At 35.0% G+C, this 24,072-nt stretch overlaps 1 protein-coding gene and 1 long non-coding RNA gene across 3 annotated transcripts in view; one reads left to right on the top strand and one right to left on the bottom strand.

Annotated features, from left to right (window-relative positions):
* The window catches only part of LOC136794872 (uncharacterized), a 340,829-nt gene that overhangs the window by 295,647 nt on the left and 21,110 nt on the right, over positions 1-24,072 (bottom strand). Inside the window, exon 2 of the long non-coding RNA XR_010842290.1 lies at positions 13,547-13,640. This is a non-coding gene — a long non-coding RNA (uncharacterized lncRNA). The remainder of the gene's footprint in view (positions 1-13,546; positions 13,641-24,072) is intronic.
* BRDT (bromodomain testis associated) overlaps positions 1-24,072 on the top strand; it is a 47,478-nt gene that overhangs the window by 17,262 nt on the left and 6,144 nt on the right. The window contains exons 12-16 of one of the 2 annotated variants that reach the window (XM_059057541.1): positions 4,088-4,143; positions 6,405-6,579; positions 12,725-12,825; positions 21,593-21,798; positions 22,315-22,489. In XM_059057541.1, the coding sequence (XP_058913524.1) occupies positions 4,088-4,143; positions 6,405-6,579; positions 12,725-12,825; positions 21,593-21,798; positions 22,315-22,489 (713 nt within the window). Of the gene's footprint in view, positions 1-4,087; positions 4,150-6,404; positions 6,580-12,724; positions 12,826-21,592; positions 21,799-22,314; positions 22,490-24,072 lie in introns of both variants that reach the window. The other variant, XM_059057546.2, reaches the window with a different exon arrangement.

Below are 24,072 nucleotides of genomic sequence, written 5' to 3'. Positions count from 1 at the left end.
GGTTAGGCCTCTGTACTTTCACTGCCAAGGGCCTGGGTTCGACCCCTGGTGGGGAACTAAAATCCCACAAGCAGTGAGGCGCAGCCAAATAAATAAATAAGTAAATAGATAGATAAGTAAATAAAATAAAATCCTATCTAAAAAACAAGAGCAATGATTAAACGTTGGTATAAATATAAAACCTTTCTAAACTGTTTTTCATAACCCAAAATATCATTAAATGCCAGATCAAAGATATAAATGAGGCTTGACAATACAATGAATTCCAGATACATATATCCTATGTTAACTAGGCTGTGCTAGAATGTACACACAAGCAATTGAGAGTTTTCTAATGCTCAACAAGGTTGGCTATCTTGAGTGATATAATAAGGAGAAATATTAACAGATTTAATAATATTACTGAGAAACCATCAAATGGAGCAGCTCATAGGTAATAGTGCTTTTTTGATTCTATCCTTGTAGGAAATAACTTCAGGAACTGTCTAAATGTTAGCTCAGATACTTAATTAGTGTGGAATAGAATATTTTTCAGGAATGATTATCATTTCAATTCTTAAAACAGTTATACACAAATAAATTGAATGGTTATGGCATCAATTCGTTACCTGGTTAAGACAAAGTGAATTTGTCACTTCATATTTTGGACGTTTTGCTTTTATTGGCTTCAGTGTAATGTTCTGAAAGTGAAATTTATGAAATTCTTTAAGTAACAATTGTTCCTTTTTTAAAAAACTTTCTTAATTATGGTGACTTAAAGTAGGAGTAAAATAACCATTTCTCTTTAGTACTACAATCCACATCTTCTGTAGAAGTGACGATGATGCTTTTTTTTTTTATGCAAGGGAAAAAGGACAAGCTTTGTTCAAGTTTAGATTTTATTTTACCTTTTAAGGGGGAGAATGGTTTAGTAAATGTAGGAAATATGAAGTGACAGTTTGGAGTACTTTTCATCATTCAAGCTAGAACGTTTAAGAGAAATGATTAGTACTCATCATTTAAATATTTTAAACTTTCATTCGTTTCTCATCAATTAGAGTGTTTTTAAAGCCCCAGAAGGATAAATTCAAGGACTCAGGCTTGATTTAAAACTTGCATATATTGAGGTCTGTACTTGAGCCATGAGTCTTAGAAATAGGGATGAACTTTGTCATGTGCATTTAAAAATTTTCTGTTCAAACTGGGTCTTACTGAATAAACAGGCTGTCTAGAATAGTGTTTCTCAACCTTGGCAGTACATTAGAATCACCTGTAAAACTTTAAAAAATAGTGTCCAAATCTGAATTGAATGGAGAGTGGGGCCAGTTAAATGTAGTGTTCAAATTATCCCATGTGTGGACTTACCTGGCAGTCCAGTAGTTAAGACTCCACCCTTCCAATGCAGGAGGCCCACGTTTGATTCCTGGTCCGGGAACTATGATCTCATGTGGTGTTGCCAAAAATAAAACAACAAAAACAAAACAATGTATCCCATGTGACTAATGTGCTGCAGTGTTTGAGAATCATCAGTGTAGGTGTTTTTTATTTGTTTGTTTCCACTTTCTAAACTCTAGTTAAAATTACTTTGGTAAAAGGAAGAGGCAGCTTATAATCAGTTTGTTCTTCTATATTATATAAGCACCACACACTTAAATCAAAATACCAAAGCATTCTTTAAAGGGAGCAGATTTTTTTCATTCAAAGTACTTGATTTTTATCAATAGAACATTAGGTGATAAGCTTGGGCAAATCATTCAACATCTCTGGACATACTTTCTTGCTTATAAAATAAGGTAATAACTTCCAATCACTTTTCTGTACCCTGTCCTATACAACAGAAGTGTGATTTGTTTTTCTAATTTAAAAATCTTCAGTAATTTTTTCTGCTGTAATGGCATTACATTCTGGTTTTACATTATGTATGGTATTATATTCATATTCAATTTATCAAATTTTTTAGTCAGTACTGGCTTGCTGATAATATTTGGTGTCTCTGGAGCATTGATCTCAGTGCTTTGATAGGTGATGGTTAACAAACCTTTCAATCAAATATTTGATGCCAGATCTCTCTCTTTTTCTTGATTCTGTGATTAAAATTTTTGCTTAGTTTGAAATGGAAGCTTTCCAATCAGAGTTTTATATTGAGGTTTTGGGGAAGCTGTGAAAATAAAACACATTATATAATGTGCAAAATACTCATTTGTTTAGTAGTTAACATATTTTATCCAATTGGATCCTCACAAGATTGGTATACATATTATCACAGATCCCTGGTGAAGTTAGTTGACAAGCGTGTGTGTTGTCACTAAAGTGCTCAGTTTTATTAATGTTTGTAAGACCTGGTAGGGCTTCTTCATTTATTGAAATGTGGTCTTAAGCTTGATAGTGAAAATGTGTATGTTTGCCTTTTAATTCCAAAGGCCAGGAACTCATAAATAAACAGAAATATGCAGTTTTATTTTACTATGTTCCTGGAAAGTCAGCTACATAAGAGAAGAATGAGAAGCAAAATACTGAGTTTTAGGCTATCATTATTCATCTATCTATAGTCTGTAAGACTTTTTTGAGGCATACTGTATTTGGTGTTTTTTTTTTTAATTAAAAATCTTTGATGCCTTTTGCTAGTGTTTTTTAGATTTTGAGGTCCTAGTTTTTATAATAGCCCTGAGCTTTAGTTTTATGTCAGAGAACTAACTAAGATAATGCCCTTGAATTTTTCATCAGAACACTAATGTGGTATGTTGTATTTTTACTGTAGTTAAGAGTTTATATCACTGAATAATTTGTTTAGGTGCATATTTGGATAATTAAGACAGATGTATAGATGTACATATATTATATGATCGTATTAATGAAGTCTGGTTTTTTTTGTTGTTGATCAAAGCTGAAATCATAATTTCTCCCCTAAATGTGAAAGCTACCTGGATCTATACCCTCAATCTTTGCAGTCTGTCTTCTTCCCTTCCCCTTTCCACCTAACCCCCAACACTTAAAATAATACTTAGTGGAGTGACCTTAAGATGGTCCATGTCATTTTAAATACTTGAATTCTTTAAATTAAAGCACATCGTTGAGTGGCACTTAGCAATTTTAACTGTCCAGCATCAAACATTTTAGGAAAGAGCAGTAACACATCCAGTGGAAACTGATGGCATTTCAGGAGGCAGAAGGTAATTATTAAAATTAGAATGTTTTAAGTTTGAAAAAGACCTGCTGTTGACCAGCCTTGGTGCCCTGAAGCCTGAGGCAAATAATGCTCAGGAGGCTCATGAAAGCTGGCCTAGAGAGGTGAATCAAGGCATTAACTAGCAGTTTGGTGCTTTACCACACTGACTTAGGCTTCTTACTGGGGAGGATAGCACCAGAATCAATTGTAGGATCAAGAAACAGTAACCTATGAGCACCATGTCAGAGAGATCTCTTTTTATATCTACTTTGCTGCCAGTGTCATCTGTAAAGGTATTTCTAAAGGTAAAGGAGGTACTATAAAACCTATTTGTTTCTATGTAGTTGAACCTGCCAGATAGCTCGGAAGTAAACAGAGTATTAATTAGATGGGATCTTTATTATAATGCTTAGCAAGCAGAGCAGACTTTATCATGTATAATCAAATAGCTTCACTTTTAAAAAAAGACTGTATTCTCACAGAAAATGACATACCCTTCTCTTGTAGTAAATTCTCAATTATTTTAATTAAGCCTCTTAATGGCTACTTGGCTAAAGATGATTTTAGTATAATTGGTACTACTTGTTTAAACCCTTATCTCTGTTGTAACTTGTTTCTTTTTAAACTGTCGCTTATTCAAGCTCTTTACTCTGAAGTAACACATTGTTCTTTTTGCCTAATAATCCAAATTAAAATTTGTGAGGGGATATTTATTCCATTATGTGAAAAAGAAAATATCCCTTTTCAAAGCAAGTATCCCTTTAGAAATTTTGACTGATTCCAAGAGGGCAAAAAAGTTTATAAATATAAGAATTTCTTGAGTTAGGAAGTTGACCATTTTCTTAAAATCATCACTTTCATTCTAATGTGAAAAAATTTGTAATTTAGATGATGGTAATGTTTTAAGTTGGCAAATATTAAGATATTTATATACGTTTGCAGAAATGTTTCCTAAATTTACTGGAGTAAAACAGAATGATTCTACTTCTAAAGAGAAAGTAAAGGTAAGTTAATTCTTCATTTTTACCTTAGAATTTTAAAATTATGTAGGTTATAGCTCACTGGTATAGTAGTAGCTTTCTTTAAAATTGTTCTTGATTTTATTTACATGAAGAGTTGTCACTTATTTTAATTTGTCACCTAAATGTTCAAATATTTCTTTGTAAAGAAGATTGAATAGTGAAATGATTTGGTTACATTTTTCTAACAAGATGTGACTTTTTAATGATTTAGTCAAACAGGTAAGTAGAACAAATTATAGAAATATCAGCTTAGTCTTGAGAGTCTAAATACAGAGAGAAGGTCTTGGTGTCCGCATGTGCGTACAGTAGGGTATGCACAGTAAGGTGGAATTTCTCCAGAAAAGGTAGTAGGGGAATGGTAGTGAGAGTTCTAAAGATAAAGCTTATAATTACCAACTATTCACTTTTAGCACACCTATGTTTGATTAGTAGTTGACGTGCTTTGAAAAGGATAAAAGTAATTTTATCTTTTACTACTAATTTGGTAATTTTATCTTTTACTACTAATCCTCTTAAAACTTTTAATCCTTTGTACCCACCCCAAATATAGAATTACAGGTGTATACCTTTTATTAAATTGTAAACTTACTTAACAACATCTAACTCTAGGTTAGGGGAAATACAACATAAATAATACTGTCTTGAAGGATCTCTTAGTTGTGAGAAGAGATATAATCATACAGTTAAGAGATTGTATGATTAGTGCTATAATCATCTATATTCATTATTTATTGAGAAAATGAAGGAGGAATATATATATACTGCCTGAAGGAGGGAATGCTTAAAATGGGTTTTAAATTATAGGGAAAGGGAAGAAATGGTTAGTATATTGACATGCTGATTAGGAACTTACTTTTTTAAACAGAGGTAGTAGCAATAAGAGAGCAAAAAAAAGCACAGGAGGTGTGTTCAGGGAAATATGGTAGCAGAGGGTGTTTGTATGGGATTAGTTGGCTTTGGAGATATAATAGGGAGGGCTTTGCACACCTGATAAAGTGTTAATATTTAATTTGTTAGGTAGGCGTGAGCTCTCAAAGGTTTTTGAGTGGAAGGAAGATCCAGATGATCTGTCTGTCATAGGTATTAGCAGAATCAGAAAATTATGTCAAGTTATGAACAAACTTTGGAATAATTCTCACTACATAGCACATAGAATGCTATCTTTATGATCTGTTTGTGACTGAGTTTTTTCAGTGTCAACACTGAAGAACAAAATGCTCATTTAAGACAAAAGAGGAAATATATTTATAGGATCATGAATAAATGCACATATTTGTGTCTTTCAGAAAGTGTTGTTTTGCTGATTTAAACCTCAGCATTTGCCTTTAAGCTTTGGGCTTGGGTCTGTATTATTGTTAGGATAAACATTCCTATGCCCTTTGTTCTATTCAAACTAGCATAGGTATTCATACACTTGCCTTATTGACTCACTCACTCTAACCCCTTTATTAGATGGAGAAGGAAGATTGTCTTATTCATCTCTGTACTATCTATAACTCAGAGCTTAGTAGATAAGGTACCTGGGCTTTGGTACTGTAACTTAGCTTGCCACTGAACAGATGTGAGATTTTAGGTTAAGTTACCTTCCTTATATCTAAGTCCTACTGTAAACTGTAAATGGGGATACTAATTATACCAAACTCGTAGGATTAGTGTGAGAAATTAAGAACTATATAAAAGGCTTACCCTGGTGCCTTGCACATTGTGTTAACTAAATATTAGCTATTATAATATACTTTTTCTTAATAAGTAGTTAACAGAGTTCAGAATCAGAATTTGTTGATAGTCTATGGCTCAACCATCATGTGATTCTTTTTTTAAACACCCCCTCCTTTTATATCTATAATTCACTAAGGAAAAAGGGGTAAAGAAAGCGGATTAGTCTCTAGATTTGGTATAAAAGCTCAGTTTTTATTTTCAGTAGATCACAGGGAAGCATTTGAAAATAAGCAACACTGTTTTAATAACATATGTATAAGTCTATGTGTACTAGCAACTAAGATCATAGACTTTGACTCTGCTTATAAGCTATGATGGCCAAGTTATTTAATCGTTCTAAACCTTAGTTTTCTCATTTGTAAGATAGTGATATTTATACCTTATAAATTTGTGTGACAATTTAATATATTCAAAGACAGTATTAAATTATATTCTACCCTCTTGTGTTTCTATTTTCTTAGTTATACTTCTTGTGTGGTTAAAGCTCTGAAAGATAGTTTTGTTTAACTTTGTCTTAGCAGATACAATCTTCTGTGCAATATACAACCTCTGGGAAAACTAGCCTGGTTCATCAGACTACATGTTCAGGTGGAACACCACCAAATCACCACCAGTTAGTATTTAATCATCAAGAATCAGAACGTTTACAGAGTGTGGAAAACATTTCACCTTTACAAATTCTGTCTCTTTCAGGTAAGAAATTAAGAAGTAAATGACTGTGATTGAACAACTGACTTCTAAATGAAAATGCCAAGATTGTCTTAAATGTTATGTATCTGGAATACTGAAAATCATAACTAGTAAATTCCAGGTTAGAAATAATCCCTGAAGCATATGCTTTATACCCCAAAGTACTCATTACATTTGAATGAAAGAAAATTGTATGTGCAGTTCACACACAGCTTACTTTCATACAGATTATATACATTGGCATGTTAGCCATACATAAAAACCTGTCACTGCCATAGCTCCTAGCAAGCTCTGAGCAGACTTGCGAAATGTTGCTCTAATTTCCATAATGTCTGTGTGGGTTGGAAAGGTAGATTAGAATAGGGAAAAGATAGAGATTCTATAGGTAGAGAAATAAAGTTATAAACATTAAAAACAGTTTACAGTTAAGGAAACTTGGGCTAGAAATACTTGCCTAGTGGTGGTTCCTATTTACCAAAAACATCTTCTAAAACTGGAAATTTTTATATTGTTAGGTTCATTTGATTTTATAAATGTCTTATCTGTTAGTCTTATCAGAAGTGAACGTATCATGGCTCGCGTACCGCAAAGAAAAAAAAAATGCACATACCTTTTGTGCTTCCCTGGTGGCGCAGTGGTTGAGAGTCGGCCTGCCGATGCAGGGGACACGGGTTCGTGCCCTGGTCCGGGAAGATCCCACATGCCGCGGAGCGACTGGGCCCGTGAGCCATGGCCGCTGAGCCTGCGCGTCCAGAGCCTGTGCTCCGCAATGGGAGAGGCCACAACAGTGAGAGGCCTGCGTACCGAAAAAAAAAAAAAAAGAAGTGAACGTATCACCTTTCTCAGCCTGATCCTCCTGGGGATGTGTGGCACAGGAGCATACTTCTCTGATAGTGATGAGCCCAGCTTATGGAGTGCCTGAACTTTGAGACACAAATGTATTCAGGCCTAGACAGAGGCAGATGTGAATATTCCATATCCATGTCTCCTTCTGTCTAGACTGCTCCCTGGCCTTCCAGTGGCAGGGATTTCTCCAAAACAGAAGAAATTTCGAAGCTGTTTTACTGAAGCACAGATTAGGAGGAACACAGAAGTTTTGATCTTCCTTTATTGCTTCCAGTTAAAGCTCTCTACTATTCTGTGTTTGAGTATTCCATTTTGCATTTAACTAGAGTTACAGCTTTTGACTCTGGAGAAGGAGTGGAGATCAAGAGAGAAAATATCTGAGGCAACACAGGGCGGCATCCCAGGAAGAAGTATAAACAAAGATCCAAAGTATGAAATGTTTATAGCCATTCTTTTCTGGAAAAATATTTTCAAGGTACTCAGGAGAATAACTGAAGATGTAGTTGTTCTAGGTCATAAATTACCTTAAATACCAGTGCTACATTTGGATCTTTTATTTTGCACACAGAAAGTAGCTTCAAACAAGAGCATAACAAAATCAGATTTTACATTAGGAAGAGATTGCAGCTAGGAAAGAAATTATGAGGACCAAAACAAAGGCAGTAAGTACAGAAAGGATGTGGCTAAATTAGATATTTTTGTGGCAGAATTACTAAGCTTTATTAGAATAAGTGTCTTACCAGAGTATTATCCAACAGTTGGCTTGAAAATAAGAAACACTGTTCATTTTGGACATGTTTAAGATGCTGCAGAATATCTAATTGGAAATATATAACTAGAAATAGGTTTCTGGAACTAATAGGGTGTAACAAGAACTACAGTTAGGAATTACCAATATGTAGAAGCTACTTGAAGCCATCAGAATGAAGGAAAATGTACAGAGCAGGAGGAGAAAGGTCAAGGACAAAATTCTGGGTATCCAAACTCCCTCAGTAAAAGTAGAAGAAATTAATAAGTTAAAAGAAGAGGTAATCAAAGCTATGAGGAAAAGGAAAAATGGTATAATAGAAGCCCAGGAGATACGTTTTTCGAAGGAAATCATCATCACGACGATCATGTCCTACTATATACAAAGCCTTAAAGTACCATGAGGAATGAGGAGAGAAGATTAAAATTGGCAATGTGAGATTTTTTTGCTTTAACAAAAGCTTCTTTTATGGCTATTGTGATTGAGACAGAAGCAGATTCTTGTAAATTGAGAGTAATGGAATCTGAATGTAAACCAGTCTTTCAAGAATTTTATTGAAGAGGATGGGAAGATAGCTGTGGCTTTAACAGGAAGATAGGTATTTTGTTTTTGTTTTTTTAAGACTGGGAGAGAGGTTGTTTTGTTTTGAATTTTGAAATCGGCGAGATTTGAACGTGTTTGAACGTCAATCGGAAAGAACCAGAGTAGGGAAAAGTTGCTGTTTTCATTATAGTAAGTTTATAGGAGAATGATAGGGATAGCTATGAAGAAGAATAAAGACATTGAAAAATAATAGACGGCTTCCCTGGTGGCGCATTGGTTGACAGTCCGCCTGCCAATGCAGGGGACACGGGTTCGTGCCCCGTCCGGGAAGACACGGGTTCGTGCCCCGTCCGGGAAGATCCCACAGGCCGCCGAGCGGCTGGGCCCGTGAGCCATGGCCGCTGAACCTGCGCGTCCGGAGCCTGTGCTCCGTCCGCAACGGGAGAGACAACAGTGGGAGGCCCTCCAAAAACAACAACAACAAAAAAAAATGGAAAGAATGCAGTCAAGATGGTCTTTTTGTTCCTATTTTAAGAAAACGTCCTATCTATGAAAAGTCAGGCTTTAAATATCTAAATCTTCGGTCGGGATCCGTTTCTTGTATTCCTTCAATTTCTGTTTATACGTGATTGTAAGTAACAATATTGTGTAAAGGGAAACTTTTGGATGATGCCGAAGGGCTGTTCTACTGCACTTAAGCAGATTTTTCAGAACCAAAGTGGTTTGCATTTGCCAACTGTAGGTGGCACTATGCCCAAGGGAAACTGCAAATACATATAAGCTATAAAATGTATATAGAATTTTACTTTTCTGGAGTTTAATCTTGGTGGAAATAAATTTTTGGTTAAACCTTTAAACAAAAGTAAAATAAAATTTTACTGAAGTTTTCTTGTAGTTTGGCAAAAATGTTAAGAGTACATAAATATTTAAGAAGTTGAAGTTTTAAGTGTTATCAGTTTTCTTCAAAACCTCTGCCATCATCTCCACATGAATTGGAAGATGTCTAATTTTTTTTCCTTAAAATAAGTTGAAGTTTTTAGTCATGAAGGATTACTAAACTTATCTTTGTAATTTATCCTTCCACAGCTCTTAAAAAAAATCTTCACTCAGTTGTATTAAGAATTTTTTTTTAAAAAAAACTTATGCTGTCACATCAATGTGAATTAACATGGCAAATGAAAAGGTAAATCAAGCAGTTTGCCATCTAGTAGGAGAAGTAAACAACTGGTATATAAAGTAAAAATAGGGATTTCCCTGGTGGCGCAGTGGATAAGACTCTGTGCTCCCAGTGCAGAGGGCCTGGGTTCGATCCCTGGTCAGGGAACTAGATCCCACATGCATGCTGCAACTAAGAGTTCACATGCCACAACTAATGAGCCCACCTGCTGCAACTAAGACCCAGTGCAACCAAATAAATAAATATGTCTGTGGATATTTGTGTGTATAAAATTTTTTAAAAATTAAAATAATGTGCCCTAAAAGAACCAAAAATGAAATTTAAGAAGATGAGGAAGGCAGAATTACCTGATCTCTTTGAAAGATGTGTATTGATGTATAGTGGGATCAAAAGGCATTTTGGATGGAGGGAACAACATGAATGAGGGTATTTAGGTGACCAGTAATTCAATGTGATTAAAGCTTTGCTTGGATAAATAGGATACAGGGAAATAAATTTGGAAAGGTAGATCAGGTTCAGATCATAAAGAGCCTCAATACCTAGAGACTTTTGGACTTAATTGTAATAGTATAGTCGTGGGGAGCCAATGAAGATTTTTTGAACAGAGTGTGCTTCAGTGTAATTACTCTGCCAGTATTGTGTAGGTCAGTTGGAGAGATGGGGAACAGAGACCAGAGAAGGAAAAGACCAACTGGGCTGTTGCAGGAGTACAAAAAAACTAAGTGATGGAAAGAAAGAAAAAGGTATAGTTGAAAGAAATCACAAGAGTGGAGTGAGCAGGTCTGCAAAAGATGAATATATGCTGGGTTTTAATAACAAAGGGGTGTATAAGCTTTGGTGGCTCAGAGGATAGTGGCTGGATACTGGTCCAGGTTAACAGACCTGGAACACAGATGAAGAACAGATGTCTGAGGAAAGATGAGTTTTGTAGTGTTTTGAGGTGCCAGAGGGCATCCATATGAAAATGTTTTTCAGAGAGTTGGTCCCTTGACACACTTCCCTTGGCTTCTGTGACACTCTTCTCTTGATCATCCCATTTCTGAATGTTCTTTACAGACACCTACTTTATCTGCCTACCTTTAATGTTGATAATACTCTGAGTTACATCCTTAAGCCTCTTTTTACTTTACTCCAGGCTTTTCTAGCCATATTCCAAAGCATAGGCTTACTAAGCTAGGACCTCCCCCTCAGCTCTCATAGCAATAGGCTTGGAGCAGACCTCCCATTTACCCAGGTATGCCATACATTGATCATTTTCTACTTATTATGGCATGTAAAAGGTTGGAAGGCAGCAATCTATACATCCTTCCTGGATGATCTTCTTGGAGTCTATGACTTCTAGTCTCATTTTTACAACTCAAGCATCCAAACCCCAGGCGTGTTTATACAACTCTACTGAATACCTTAAACAGCACATAGGCATGTCAGATACAGCATGTCAAAACTGAATTTCCCCCTTTTAATTCCTACATTTAAATCTTTCCTCTTTAATTCTTGATAATGGCACTGTCACCACTTACCAACTTAGAGTCAACAAACTGAGTCGTTTAGAATATACTTCTCTTGACATATATACTCTTTCTACTTCTTAAATAATATCTGATCCCAAGCAGAGAGGGGATGTAGTTCTGTACTTAGACCTTTTCTCCCTATTTTTCCATTGCCTGTTGAGCTGAGAAAATAGGTGCATTGGGCCACGTAGGAACACACAAATTTATACTTTGTTCTTTCTTTCATCCGTCCACTGACTGTTTTGTCTCACCCTCCTGTGCTCACTCCTATCCTTTAGAGTTCCTCCCTTCTTCAAGCCTCACCTTCAACTAGTGTGATTTAGCCAGAGAATCAAAGGAATTGATGGGTGATAGGAGCTTAAACGTAAGTTCCTATAACTCTAAGTGGCCAGGATTTTATGAGCTTGAGCCAATTAACAAAAAGATAGCAACTCAAGTTTCCATTTTTCTCTTCTGTCCTTTTGCTACTAGTTAGGACCTATAGACAAGAGCTGGAGAGAACTGAAACAGAAATGACCTAATTAAGTTTCATACACCAGGATGCTTTTGGTCACAAATGCAGAAAATTCAGCTCCAAACTGGCTTACACAAGGAATTTTGTTATCATACATATTGTAGTCCAGAAATAGGTCAGTCATTAAGACATGTTTGACAAAGGCTCAAGCTCTATTTCTGAAATTATTTTCACCTGTAATAAATGAAATATTTGTATGAAATCTTTACAGTCAACAGGATTGTGTGGTTTGTTCTCTTCACCTCAGAGTCAAACAACATTTTGCATTTCTTACTCCTATCCCCCACTGGGTAGTTTAGGTGTCTGGTATCTTCGTTCTTCAATTCTTTGTATTTTCTTTGTTCTCAATTTGGCTACCAGTTTGGCTCTTTCCCTGGAAGCCCTACAGTGGTTTAAGGGCCTTTTCTAAGTGATTCCCTGGTGTAGGGGTAGGATTACCATAATTAGCTTCGCCAATGAAGACCCATCTCTGGAGCTGAGGTCAATTTACAAGCTGAAAGACTGCTGTACCATGGGGAAAGCTAAAATAGGTCTTGGTAGGTGAGCCACAATATCAGCTATACTTTATGCTGACAAAAAAAAAAAAAAGAAGAAGAAGAAAAATAAAAGAAATAAAGGAGGTAAAATTTCAAGTGAAAATGTTTATTTTACAGTATTACAATTCTCCAACTAAGAATACGCCAAAATTAAGCGTAAAAAAACTAGTTATTTTATTTTCATAGTTTCTGACCTGGGGGGGTGGAAATGTCAAATTCTGGAGAATCAAGATGAAATAACTTGACTGCTATTCTAAAAATGTGTGCATCCAGATGATCCTGAACAATGCTTGAATGGCCTAACTGTGATGCATCAGTCCAGTGATAATGACACAGTGGTGTTAGAATCAGAATGTCAAGTTCCAGTACAAAAGGTAAGAGTAAAGTTATTTTTTCTCACAAATACTGAAGGGATTTAAAATTGAATATAGAAATGGCACAGAGGTATTTTAAGCCCTAATTTGAATGAATTTTGGATCTCTAAACCTAATTTTTGCCTACTTATTAAAAAAAAAAGTTAAACTGTGAGCAATACTCTTCCCCACCCTCTACCTTCAGTCCCCATATTTGTGTTTAAATTGTAAATTCTATAATGCTGGTATTTGCCAGCTATCCTGATTTTAAAACATGTTATAATACTATCTTTTAGAATCTGTTGTAGGTGATTTCCTCATGGAGTCTGGTGCACTTAATCTCAAACCACACATTGATCAGTCTTTCAACAAGTATTCTAGATGTTTGGGATACATTAGATACACCAGGTACTATTCTAGACATTTGAATCTAGTAACTGTCAGAAATGGACTATGAATGAGATATTCACATATCCCCTCTTTTTTCTCTCCCTCCCTTCCTTCCATTCTTTTCTTTCTTTTTTCCTTGTAAGTACTTCAGAGGACAAATCTTACTGCTTGGGCACACTTAGGAATATCTGACATTTCACCATGAGGAGCGTATTGCTTTGGCCCTTGTTTTTTCTTATTCTTAGAATCTTTGACTTTCTTACATACTGCTCTGCTAATAATTATTATCATCAAAGATTACCTATGTTTAATATGGGTGTTTTGTTATTGATAAAAACCATTTAAAAAGTACCTTTGCTGGGAATTCCCTGCTGGTCCAGTGGTTAGGACTCCTTGCTTTCATTGCCGAGGGCGCGGGTTCAATCCCCAGTCAGGGAACTACGATCCTGCAAGCAGTGTGGCCAAGGGGGAAAATTTAAAAATAATAAATTTTTTTCTAAAAAGTACCTCTCCTGATATCCAACATAAATTTTTTATTGTTACTGTTTTTTGTTTAAACATTGGAAGTGTCCTCTATCCCCTTTAGGATGCAAAGAATAATGCAGTAGAGTTTCTCAAATATTTGGTTTACTGTGTACTAAACTCTTTGTTTCTAATTTAACAAAACTATAATTTTGACTGACCCAAAATAAAGTTTGAAAACAGTAAGAAAATTTTCAAAAGGGCAAAGAGATGACAGCAAAAATAAGCAGCAAAACATCAAGTATATGTCATACCATTGAAGTTTGTGCTAAAGGTAAAAGTGACATAAGTCTACTCTCTGTTGATTTCTAATGTCTAGCATATAGTAGGAACTAAAATGTTGAAAGCTTGAGGAGGGGTGGGATTGTGTGTCTTGTTCTCTTCACAACAAACCATTTCCATTCTTTTTTTTTTCTTGATTTTAAACTGTTTCCATCCCTCACATTATTTCCTACCATTGCTCACTCACTATCAGCAGTGTTACCACTTACTGAAAAAAAAAAAAAAAAAAGGCTACAGAATTTTGGTTCTCAAAGAACAGATCTTTGAGAATTAGTTTTTATGAACAAACTGTGGCCCAGACAGTTGAAGCATCTTGCCCAAAGAAGAGCTGATCCTAAAATAAAACATTTCAACAAGCTCCCAACCTCTGTTGTTTTACTCAGAGCTCTAGCTTTGCTGTTCATCTCTTACTTACCTCTGCCTCAAGAAAAGGTATCCCTTCTTGCCAAGACTTCTCTATCTCTGTTCTTCATTTTCTTCCATTTAACAGATTTTTGTGGAGCTCTCCTGCCATCTCTATAGCCTCTATTATTCCTTTTGTCTTATTTCTCCACTACGTGTTTACATTTTAAACCAGGCTTTCTCAACTATAGCACTATTGACATTTTGGGCTGGATAAGTTTTTGTTGGGAGTAGGCCTGTACATTGTAGGATGCTTAACAGGAACCCTAACCTCTATCCACTAGATGCTAGCAACACCCTTTCCCCTACCACTACGTGACAACCAAAAACTTTGTTGACATTGCCATAGGTCTTCCCTGGGCAAAGGAGAATCACCGCAGTTGTGAAGCAGTGCCTTAATTTTACCTAGAATCCAGCTGTTCCCCTATTCCTGTAATTTGCCCTATCAGAGGAACCAATGATGTCTAAAATTGCTGCATCCCTCCCAAAGTCTTGATAGGGTAAGGAGTCCATGGTCTTCTACTACATCTATCTCTGGTTGAACATCCACTGTGGTGACTTCAGTTACAGTCTCTCTGCAGATGACTCAAATATATAGTTCTAGACCTGACATCCTGTGAGTTTTAATCATTTTTGATTTCTCAGTCCCCTACAGCCAAGGAATTGCTAAATTCTTTGGGTTTTACTTTCAAGATGTTTCCTTTTCCACTTCTGCCTCAGAGACCAGACCTCATTGCTTTCAGTCTGAGCTCTTTGTAACATTTATAACTGGTCAGACTAATTTGAAACCTTCCTTGTTCTAATCCATTCTGCTTTTAACATTCTTACACTGTTCCTCCTGATGTATTGCTCTGATCAGATTACTAATATGTATGAAACCTTCAGTAGTTTCTAACTTTGACTCCAGAGTGAAGATTAAACACCTTTACATTATGACTCCAATCTAGCCTTTCAGTCTTAACTATATGCCTTGTAATTCACTGGAATTGAACTCTTCATTTCTCCCCAGATATATCTAGTAATATCTTTAATTATTATGTTCTTTCTTCAGTGAGGAATGCTTTCCATCCTCATCTTTGCCTATCAAAAGTCTTCTTATTCTTCTCTGTGATGTCTGAAAAACTGTACTGTACTCCAAACACAATTATGAACTTTCTTGCTTTAGGATCTGCCAAAATTTTATTGAAATTAGATAGACATTTCCAGGATCAAGCCAGAGACCAGGGTTTCATCCTCCCTTTATTTCCTATTAAGTATACTACCAGGTATTACCTGTTCTGTTTCAAATCTCTATCTGAAGGCAAGATTCTTTAACTAACTCAGTAGAAAAATGAAGTCTGGAACTAGTATTTAGCCCATTCCATGGGTAAGAACGAAAACAGGTTTTATTGGCAACATACAGAAAAAACTTCATAAACACAACTGGGTGACCAATGGTGAAGGTCTTGTGTGTACAGTAGGGGTGAGATGACTTCAGGATGGAAATTTAAAAGGCTTATGGAAAAGTCTTGTCATAAATTTTCTTTTGCTTTACCTGGGACCCTGGACAAACTTCTCCCTAATATTTCATGGAAATAGTATGAAAAGAGGAATCAAGCATAATTATTAAGGAGACAATTATCAAAAAAAATTTAAACAGAGGATGTTCAGGTATTGCATTGTCATCTTTCCTTACCCCAGATAAGTAGGCTAACTCTTTTTTTTAACTTGAGGTATAACTGATATATAATATTATTAGTTTCAGGTATACAACTTAATACATTGAGAAATGATCACCACAGGAAGTCTATTCTATCCATCTCCCAACATAGTTAAAAAATTTTTTCTTGTGATGAGAATTTTTAAGATCTACTCTAAGCACATTTCAAATGTACAATGGAGTATTATTGACTATAGTCACCACGCTGTACATTGCATCCCCATGACTTACTTATTTTAAAGCTAGAAGGTTGTACCTTTTGACCTTCCTCACTCATTACGCCCACTCCCCACTCCCCCTCCTCTGGCAGCCACCACTTTGTTCTCTATATCTATAAATTTGGGGGGTTTGGGGGGGAGTGATGTTTCTTGGGGTTTTTTTAGATCCCACGTATAAGTGAGATCATATGGTATTTGTCTTTCTCTGTCCACTTATTTCAATTAGCATAATAAATGCCCTCAAGTTCCATCCACGATTTCCTTGTTTTTTGTGGCTGAATAATATTCCATCATGTATATATGCCACATTTTCTTTTTCTGTTTATCCATTGATGGACACATGGTGTTACTTCCAAATCTTGGCTATTATGAATAATGCTGCAATGAACGTGGTAGTGCAGATATTCTTCAAGATCCTGATTTCATTTCCTTTGGCTATATGCTCAGAAGTAGGATTGCTGCATAATATGGTAGTTCTTTTTTTTTGGGGGGGTATCTCTATGCTGTTTTCCATAATGGCCATACCAATTTAAATCCCCACCAACACTGTACAAGGATTTCCTTTTCTCCATGTCCTTGCCAACAGTTGATAATTGCCATTCTTATAGGTGTGAGGGTGATATCTCATTGTGGTTTTGATTTGCACTTCCCTTATGATTAATATTCCCTTATGATTAGTGATGCTGAGTACCTTTTCATGGACCTGTTGCCCATCTGTTTGTTCTCTTTGGAAAAATGCCTATTCAGGTCCTCTGCCCATTTTTTTCAGCTTGTTTGTTTTCCTGCTGTTGAGTTTTCAAAGTTCTTTATATATACCTCTTATCAGACATATGATTTTCAAATATTTCCTGCCATTCAGTAGGTTGCCTTTTTATTTTGTTGTTGATTGCCTTTGCTAAGCAGAAGGTTTTTTAGTTTGATGTAGTTCCACTTGTTCATTTTTGCTTTTGTTGCCTTTGCTTTTGGTGTCAGATCCAAAAAATTATCACCAAAATGGATGTCAAGGAGCTTACCACCTATGTTTTCTTCTAGGAGTTATAATTATGGTTTCAGGTCTTATATTCAAGTCTTTAATCCGTTTTGAGTTGATTTTTACATATGGTATGAGATAGTAGTCTAGTTTAATTCTTTTGCATGTGGCTGGTCAGGCTTCCCAATACCATTTGTTAAAGACACTGTCCATTACACATTTTACATCTTTCACTCCTTTTTTTGTTTGTTTTTGTAGGTCATTTTCCTTTATTTTAAATGTAACAGAAAGTTAAATTTTCCAGTGAAATAATAATGAGGCTACTGGCTGTTTCCAACAAGACTCTGAGGCCAAGCCAAATTATATGAAGGCTAGCCTATCCACACTATTTTCCTTCACTGCTCTTTTAATTTCCTCTTTCCCCATCTTCTTCTGCAGCAACTCAGGGACTACTCACTCACCAGAACACATGCCCAAGTATGAAATGAGTCCTTCACTCCTTTATTGTAAATTAATTGACCATAAGTGCATTTGTTTATTTCTGGGCTCTCTATTCTCTTCCATTGTGCTACGTGTCTGTTTTTATGCCAGTACCATACTGTTTTGATTACTGTAAGTTTGTAATATAGCTTGAAATCAGAGCACATACCTCCAGCTTTATTGTTCTTTCTCAGAATTGCTTTGACTAGTTGGGGTCTTTTGTGGTTCCATACATATTCTAGGATTGTTTGTTCTATTTCTGTGAAAAATGTCATTAGAATTCTGATAGGGATTGCATTGAATCTGTAGATTGCTTTGGGTAATATGGATGTTTTAACAATAGTAATTCTTTCAGTCCATGAACATAGAATATCTTTCCATTTCTCTGTATCTTCTTCCATTTCTTTCATCACTGTTATAGTTTTCAGTGTACAGGTCTTTCACCTTGGTTAAGTTTATTCCTAGGTATTTTATTCTTTTTAATTCAATTGTAAATGTGATTTTTTTTCTTAATTTGTCTTTCTGATAGTTTGTTAGTGTATAGAAACACAGTGGATTTTTGTATGTTGATTTTGTATCCTGCAACTTTACTGAATTTCTATATTCTAATGTTTTTGATGGAGTCTTTAGGGTTTTCTATATATAATATCATGTCATCTGCAAATAGTGACAATTTAACTTCTTTCTGATTTGAGTGCTTTTATTTCTTTATCTTGCCTGATTGCTCTGGCTGGGACTTCCAGTACTATGTTGACTAGAAATGGTGAGAGTGAGCATCCTTGTCTTATTCCTGATCTCAGAGGAAGAGCTTTCAGCCTTTCATCACTGAGTATGATATGAGATGTGGGCTTGTCATATATAGCCTTTATATGCTAGGATATAGTCCCTCTATACCTACTTTGCTGAGAGTTTTTATCATAAATGGCTGTTGAATTCTGTCAAATGCTTTTGCTGCATCTATTAAGATCATATTTTTATCCTTCATTTTGTTAATGTGGTGTATCATGTTGTTTGACTTGCAGGTGTTAAACCAGCCTTGCATCCCTGGAATAAATCCTACTTGATCATAGTGTATCATCCTTTTACTGTATTGTTGAATTTGGTTTGCTAATAATATGTTGTTGGGGATTCTTGCACCTGTGTTCATCAAGGATATTAGTGTGTAATTTTCTTTTCTTGTGATTTTCTTATCTCATTTTGGTATCAGGGTAATGCTGGCCTAGTTAAATAAGTTTGGAAATGTTCCCTCCTCTTCTATTTTTTGGAAGAGTTTGAGAAGGATTGGTATTAATTCTTCTTTAAATGTTTGGTAGAATTTACCGGTGAAGCCATCTGGTCCTGGACTTTTTGGAAATTTTTTGATTACTGATTCAGTCTCCTTACTAGTAATTGATTTGTCCACATTTTCAATTTCTCCATGACTCACTTTCAATAAATTTTGTTTCTAGTAATTTATCAGTTTCTTCTAGGTTGTCCAGTTTGTTGCCATATAATTGTTCATAGTAGTCTCTTAAAATCCTTTATATTTCTGTGGTATCAGTTGTAATATCTCCTCTTTCATTTCTTTTTTCTTTTTTTTTTTTTTTTTGCTTTTTTTCTTAGATTGATTGATTTTGGCTGAATTGGGTCTTCATTGCATGCAGGCTTTCTCTAGCTGCGGTGAGTGGGGGCTACTCTTCGTTGTGGTGCGTGGGCTTCTTATTGTGGTGGCTTCTCTTGTTGCAGAGCATGGCCTCTAGGCACACAGACTTCAGTAGTTGTGGCATGCAGGCTCAGTAGTTGCGGCTTGTGGGCTCTAGAGCATGGGCTCAGTAGTTGTGGCGCACTGGCTTAGTTGTTCCATGGCGTGTGGGATCTTCCCAGACCAGGGCTTGAACCTGTGTCCCCTGCATTGGCAGGCAGATTCTTAACCACTGCACCACCAGGGAAGTCCTTTCTCTTTCATTTCTGATATTATTGATTTGAGTCCTCTTTTGTTTTCTTGGTGAGTCTAGCTGAAGGTTTGTCTGTTTTGCTTATCTTTTCAGAACACCAGTTCTTATTTTCATTGATCTTTTCTGTGGTCTTTTTATAGTCTCTATTTCATTTATTTCTACTCTGATCTTTATTATTTCCTTCCTTCTTCTAATTCTGGGCTTCATTTGTTCTTCTTCTAGTTCCTTGAGGTGTAAGTTAGGTTTACGTGAGATAGTTCTTGTTTTTTGATGTAGGCATCTATCACTATGAACTTCCCCCTTAGGACTGCATTTGCTGTATCCCATACCTTTTGGTATGTTGTATTTTCATTTGTCTCAAAGTATTTTTTTTAACTTTTTTGATTTCTTCTTTGACGCATTGGTTGTTCAGTAGCATGTTGTTTAATCTCTATATTTATGAACTTACCAGTTTTCTTCTTGTAATTGCTTTTAGTTTCATATCATTGTGGTCAGGAAAGACACTTGATATGATTTCAGTCCTCTTAAATTTATAAGACTTGTTTTGTGGTATAACATTAACTATCCTGGAGAATATGACACGTATTAGAATGGCCATCTAGACATGTAATATCCAGCGTCCAGTATGGTAGCCACTAGCCACATATAGTTATTGAACCCTTGAAATGTCTAGTGCAACTGAGAAACTCAGTTTTAGAAGTTACAATTAACTTAAATTTAAAAACGTATACTCAGTTCAGTTATTGGAGAATGTAAGGAACAGTTTGATTATGCATATCTACTTTTTCAACTGTAAGTTTTATGAAGTCTAATTACAGATCAATGATTTCTAATCAAAGTTAAGCATTTGAATTGAGATGTGCTATAAATGTAAAACACCAATTTAGAAGACATTACAAAAATATAGGGAATTCCCTGGTGGTCCAGTGGTTAGGACTCCACGCTTTCGCTGCCAAGGGCCTGGGTTCAATCCCTGGGAGGGGAACTAAGATCCCACGGCCATAAGTAAGTAAATAAATAAATAAATAAATAAATAAAATTATCTTCAGTCTTTTATATTGACTGCATGTTGAAATAATAATGCTTTGGGTATATTTAGTGAAATAAAATATATTATTAAAACTCTTAGTTTAAAAAAAATCGTGGTACTGGAAGATTTTAAACTATATATTTCTATTGGGCAGCACTGATCTAGACCTTGGCATATCGCAGTTAAGAACAGTGATCACAATCAGTTAATTTTTTTCTTCATACCAAAGAAAGGAAAACATAGCTATGTCAGAGGGTTCTCAACAAATACTGTGCTGTTCTTCTGGCATCGTCTTACTTTCCCTCTGATTAATCACTTGTATATTTGGCTTTATTTTTCTCATAAGACAAGAAATGTCTTTTTTTTTTAAGTTTTGAAACTTAATTTTTTTTATTGAGGTATAGTTGATTTACAATGTTAATTACTCCGCACAGGAAAGTGATTCGGTTATATATATACATATATATATATATTTTATTCTTTTCCATATGGTTTATCATAGGATATTGAATATAGTTCTCTGTGCTATACAGTAGGACCTTGTTCATAAACATCTTGATTACAGTGACCAGGGGATTTTTATATTCTTAACATTGTCATACCCTTAACATATATATTTCATATTAAATTGAAATAATTGTCAAGCATGCTATTTTAATTTGGTCTTAGATGAATAGTTGAATTTAGTTAATCTGTTATCATATTTTTTCTACTTTATTAACCTTAACTTAAGTTTAGTAAAGTTACCTGAAGCCTTTGGAATCTTTATTTTTGATCTATTACTATATCAAAAAATATTGCTTTTCTTCCAAAATTTAGTTGACATCTGTAGACATATACTGAATCAAATATTTGTTTTAGGATATAAAGATCAAGAATGCAGATTCTTGGAAAAGTTTAGGCAAACCAGTCAAAACATCAGGGGTATTGAAATCATCAGATGAGCTCTTCAACCAATTTAGAAAAGCAGCGATAGAAAAGGAAGTGAGAGCTCGAACACAGGAACTAATACAGAAACATCTGGAACAGAATACAAAGGAACCAAAAGTATTTCAAGAAAATCAAAGGTGTGTAATTTACTGGATTAATGGAGGCTTTGAGAGATACAGACATGTATTTAAAATAAATTTCTTTTTTGTAAGTGGCTATAATTCAGCTATTTAGTAGACCACAAAGCAAATTATATTTAGAAAAATAAATTTTTATTGATTTTTTAAAAATTGGTAAGTAGTAGTATCTATTTTGAAGGGGATACAAATAATCAAGTGATTGAAGAAGCTATTAAAGATACCAATATTGCTAAATTATAAAGTCATCATTATTTTCCAGAAATGTCTTAATATTTCCATTCTGTGTGTAAGAAGATGATGGTAAACCTTGGTCATAGTTTTCTAAAACCTTCTCTTCATTAACATAGATTGCCCGAAGTAAAATTTGACATCAAAAATACTAAAAATAATGTCATAACATACAAAAAAGGGTATCTAGAACATTGCTTTATATTTGTCATTTAACAACGTATCTTCATAATAAAAACTTTTAAGGAGATTGAAACCTACTTTGAACTTCACTGTTTCTTTAAGGGACCATGGCTTCACTCTAGAATCTTTTCCAAATAAAATGCAAAACAAGTGTCTTGGAGAAGAGCAGAAAGAACATCAGCAGTCACTGGAAGCTCAAGATGGAGGCAAACTCTGGCTTCTCAAAGACCGTAATTTAGCAAGGGAGAAAGAGCAAGAGCGGAGGAGAAGAGAAGCAGTAAGTGAATTTTCGTTTACTAAATCTAATGAACAAAAGGAAAGATTTAACAGAGCAGTGTCTTTACATGTTCAAAGATGTATTCTGGGTGGTTCTTCAGTGACAGTTAGCTCTTTGGTGAGGATCAGGTTCTAAAATCAGAGAGTAAAATTAAAATTTCATAGTCAAAAGACACAAGCATAGTGTAATAATAGAGTATCAATCCTGGAGGCTACTAGACTTTGAGTTCAAATCCTGGTTCTTCCATTAACTAGATGTTGGAGTCTGGGCTATTTATTTAACCTCCCTGTGCCTCAATTTCCTTATCTGTAAAGTATGGATAATAAAGGTAAAAGGTGAAATGAATTTACATGTATTAAGCACATCTGAAAATGCCTGGCACATAGGTAAAATCACTTACTGTTATTACTCTTGAAAAATCCATAAACTGCCTATGAATTGTGGCTAAAAGATATGCCATCTGTCCCTAGTCAGTGTTTATTTAGTTGAACACTAGATGAAGAAGTTATATGTCAATTATATCTTAACAAAACTGGAAACCAAAAAAAAAAAAAGACTTGTATTTAAGGAGTTCTTAATATTTAAAAACTGATGTTTTAAAAAGTAGAATTAATTTGTTTTTTATTGAGGTGGATTATTCTTTTATCCGTGGACTATTTAGAAGTGTGTTATTTAGTTTCCAAATATTTGGAAATTTTCTGGCTAGTGAAAATAATAGAAAATTAGTGATTTCTAATTGAACTCCATTGTGGTCAGAGAACATACAATGTCTTGAATTCTTCTGAATTCACTAAGACTTGTTTTATGGCCCAGATTATGATCTACCTTGGTAAATATTCTGTGTGCACTTGAGAAGAATGTGTATTCTGCTGCTGCTGGGTAGAGTATTTATTAAACAGGGCAAGTTGGTTGGTAATGTTTTTCAAGTCTACTAAATTCTTGCTGATTTTCTGCCTGTTTGCACTATCAAACACTGAGAAGGGCATTGGCATCTACGATGGTATAATTATAGGTTTGTCTTTTTACCCTTGTAATTCTATCAGTTTTATTTCATGTTATTTTGAAGCTGTTATTAGGTGCATAGACATTTAGAATTGTTACGTCCTCATGATTAATTGACTCCCTTTTCATTACAAAATGATCTTTTTTACTCCTGGTAATGTTATTTCCTGTGAAATATAACCACTTCACCTTTTTTATGACTAGTGATGGCATGGCGCAAAAATTTTTCCCATCCTTTTACTTTTAACTTACCTGTGCTTTATATTTAAATGGATTTTCTTGCAGGCAATGTATAGTGTAGTCTTGACGTAAAACAAAAAATCCAATCTCTGTCTTTTATAGGAGTGTTTAACCAACTACATTCAATATGATTATTGATATGGTTACGTTTGAGTCCATCATCTTGCTATTTTTTGATGTGTGTCCTCTGTTCTTGTTATTTTTTTTCCCTGCATTCTTTTAGATTAATAGTATTTTTTATGATTTCATTTTATTTCCTTTATTGGCTTATTATCAGTAACACTTTGTTACTTTAGTGGTTGCTTTAGCATTTACAATATATACTTTAGTTTGTCACAGTC

This window comes from Kogia breviceps, chromosome 1 (assembly GCF_026419965.1).
Source record: "Kogia breviceps isolate mKogBre1 chromosome 1, mKogBre1 haplotype 1, whole genome shotgun sequence".
In the NCBI taxonomy this organism is placed as follows: Eukaryota; Metazoa; Chordata; class Mammalia; order Artiodactyla; family Physeteridae; genus Kogia; species Kogia breviceps.
Note: the sequence above shows the minus strand (reverse complement) of the source record. Positions and strands in the feature narration are given on the sequence as shown.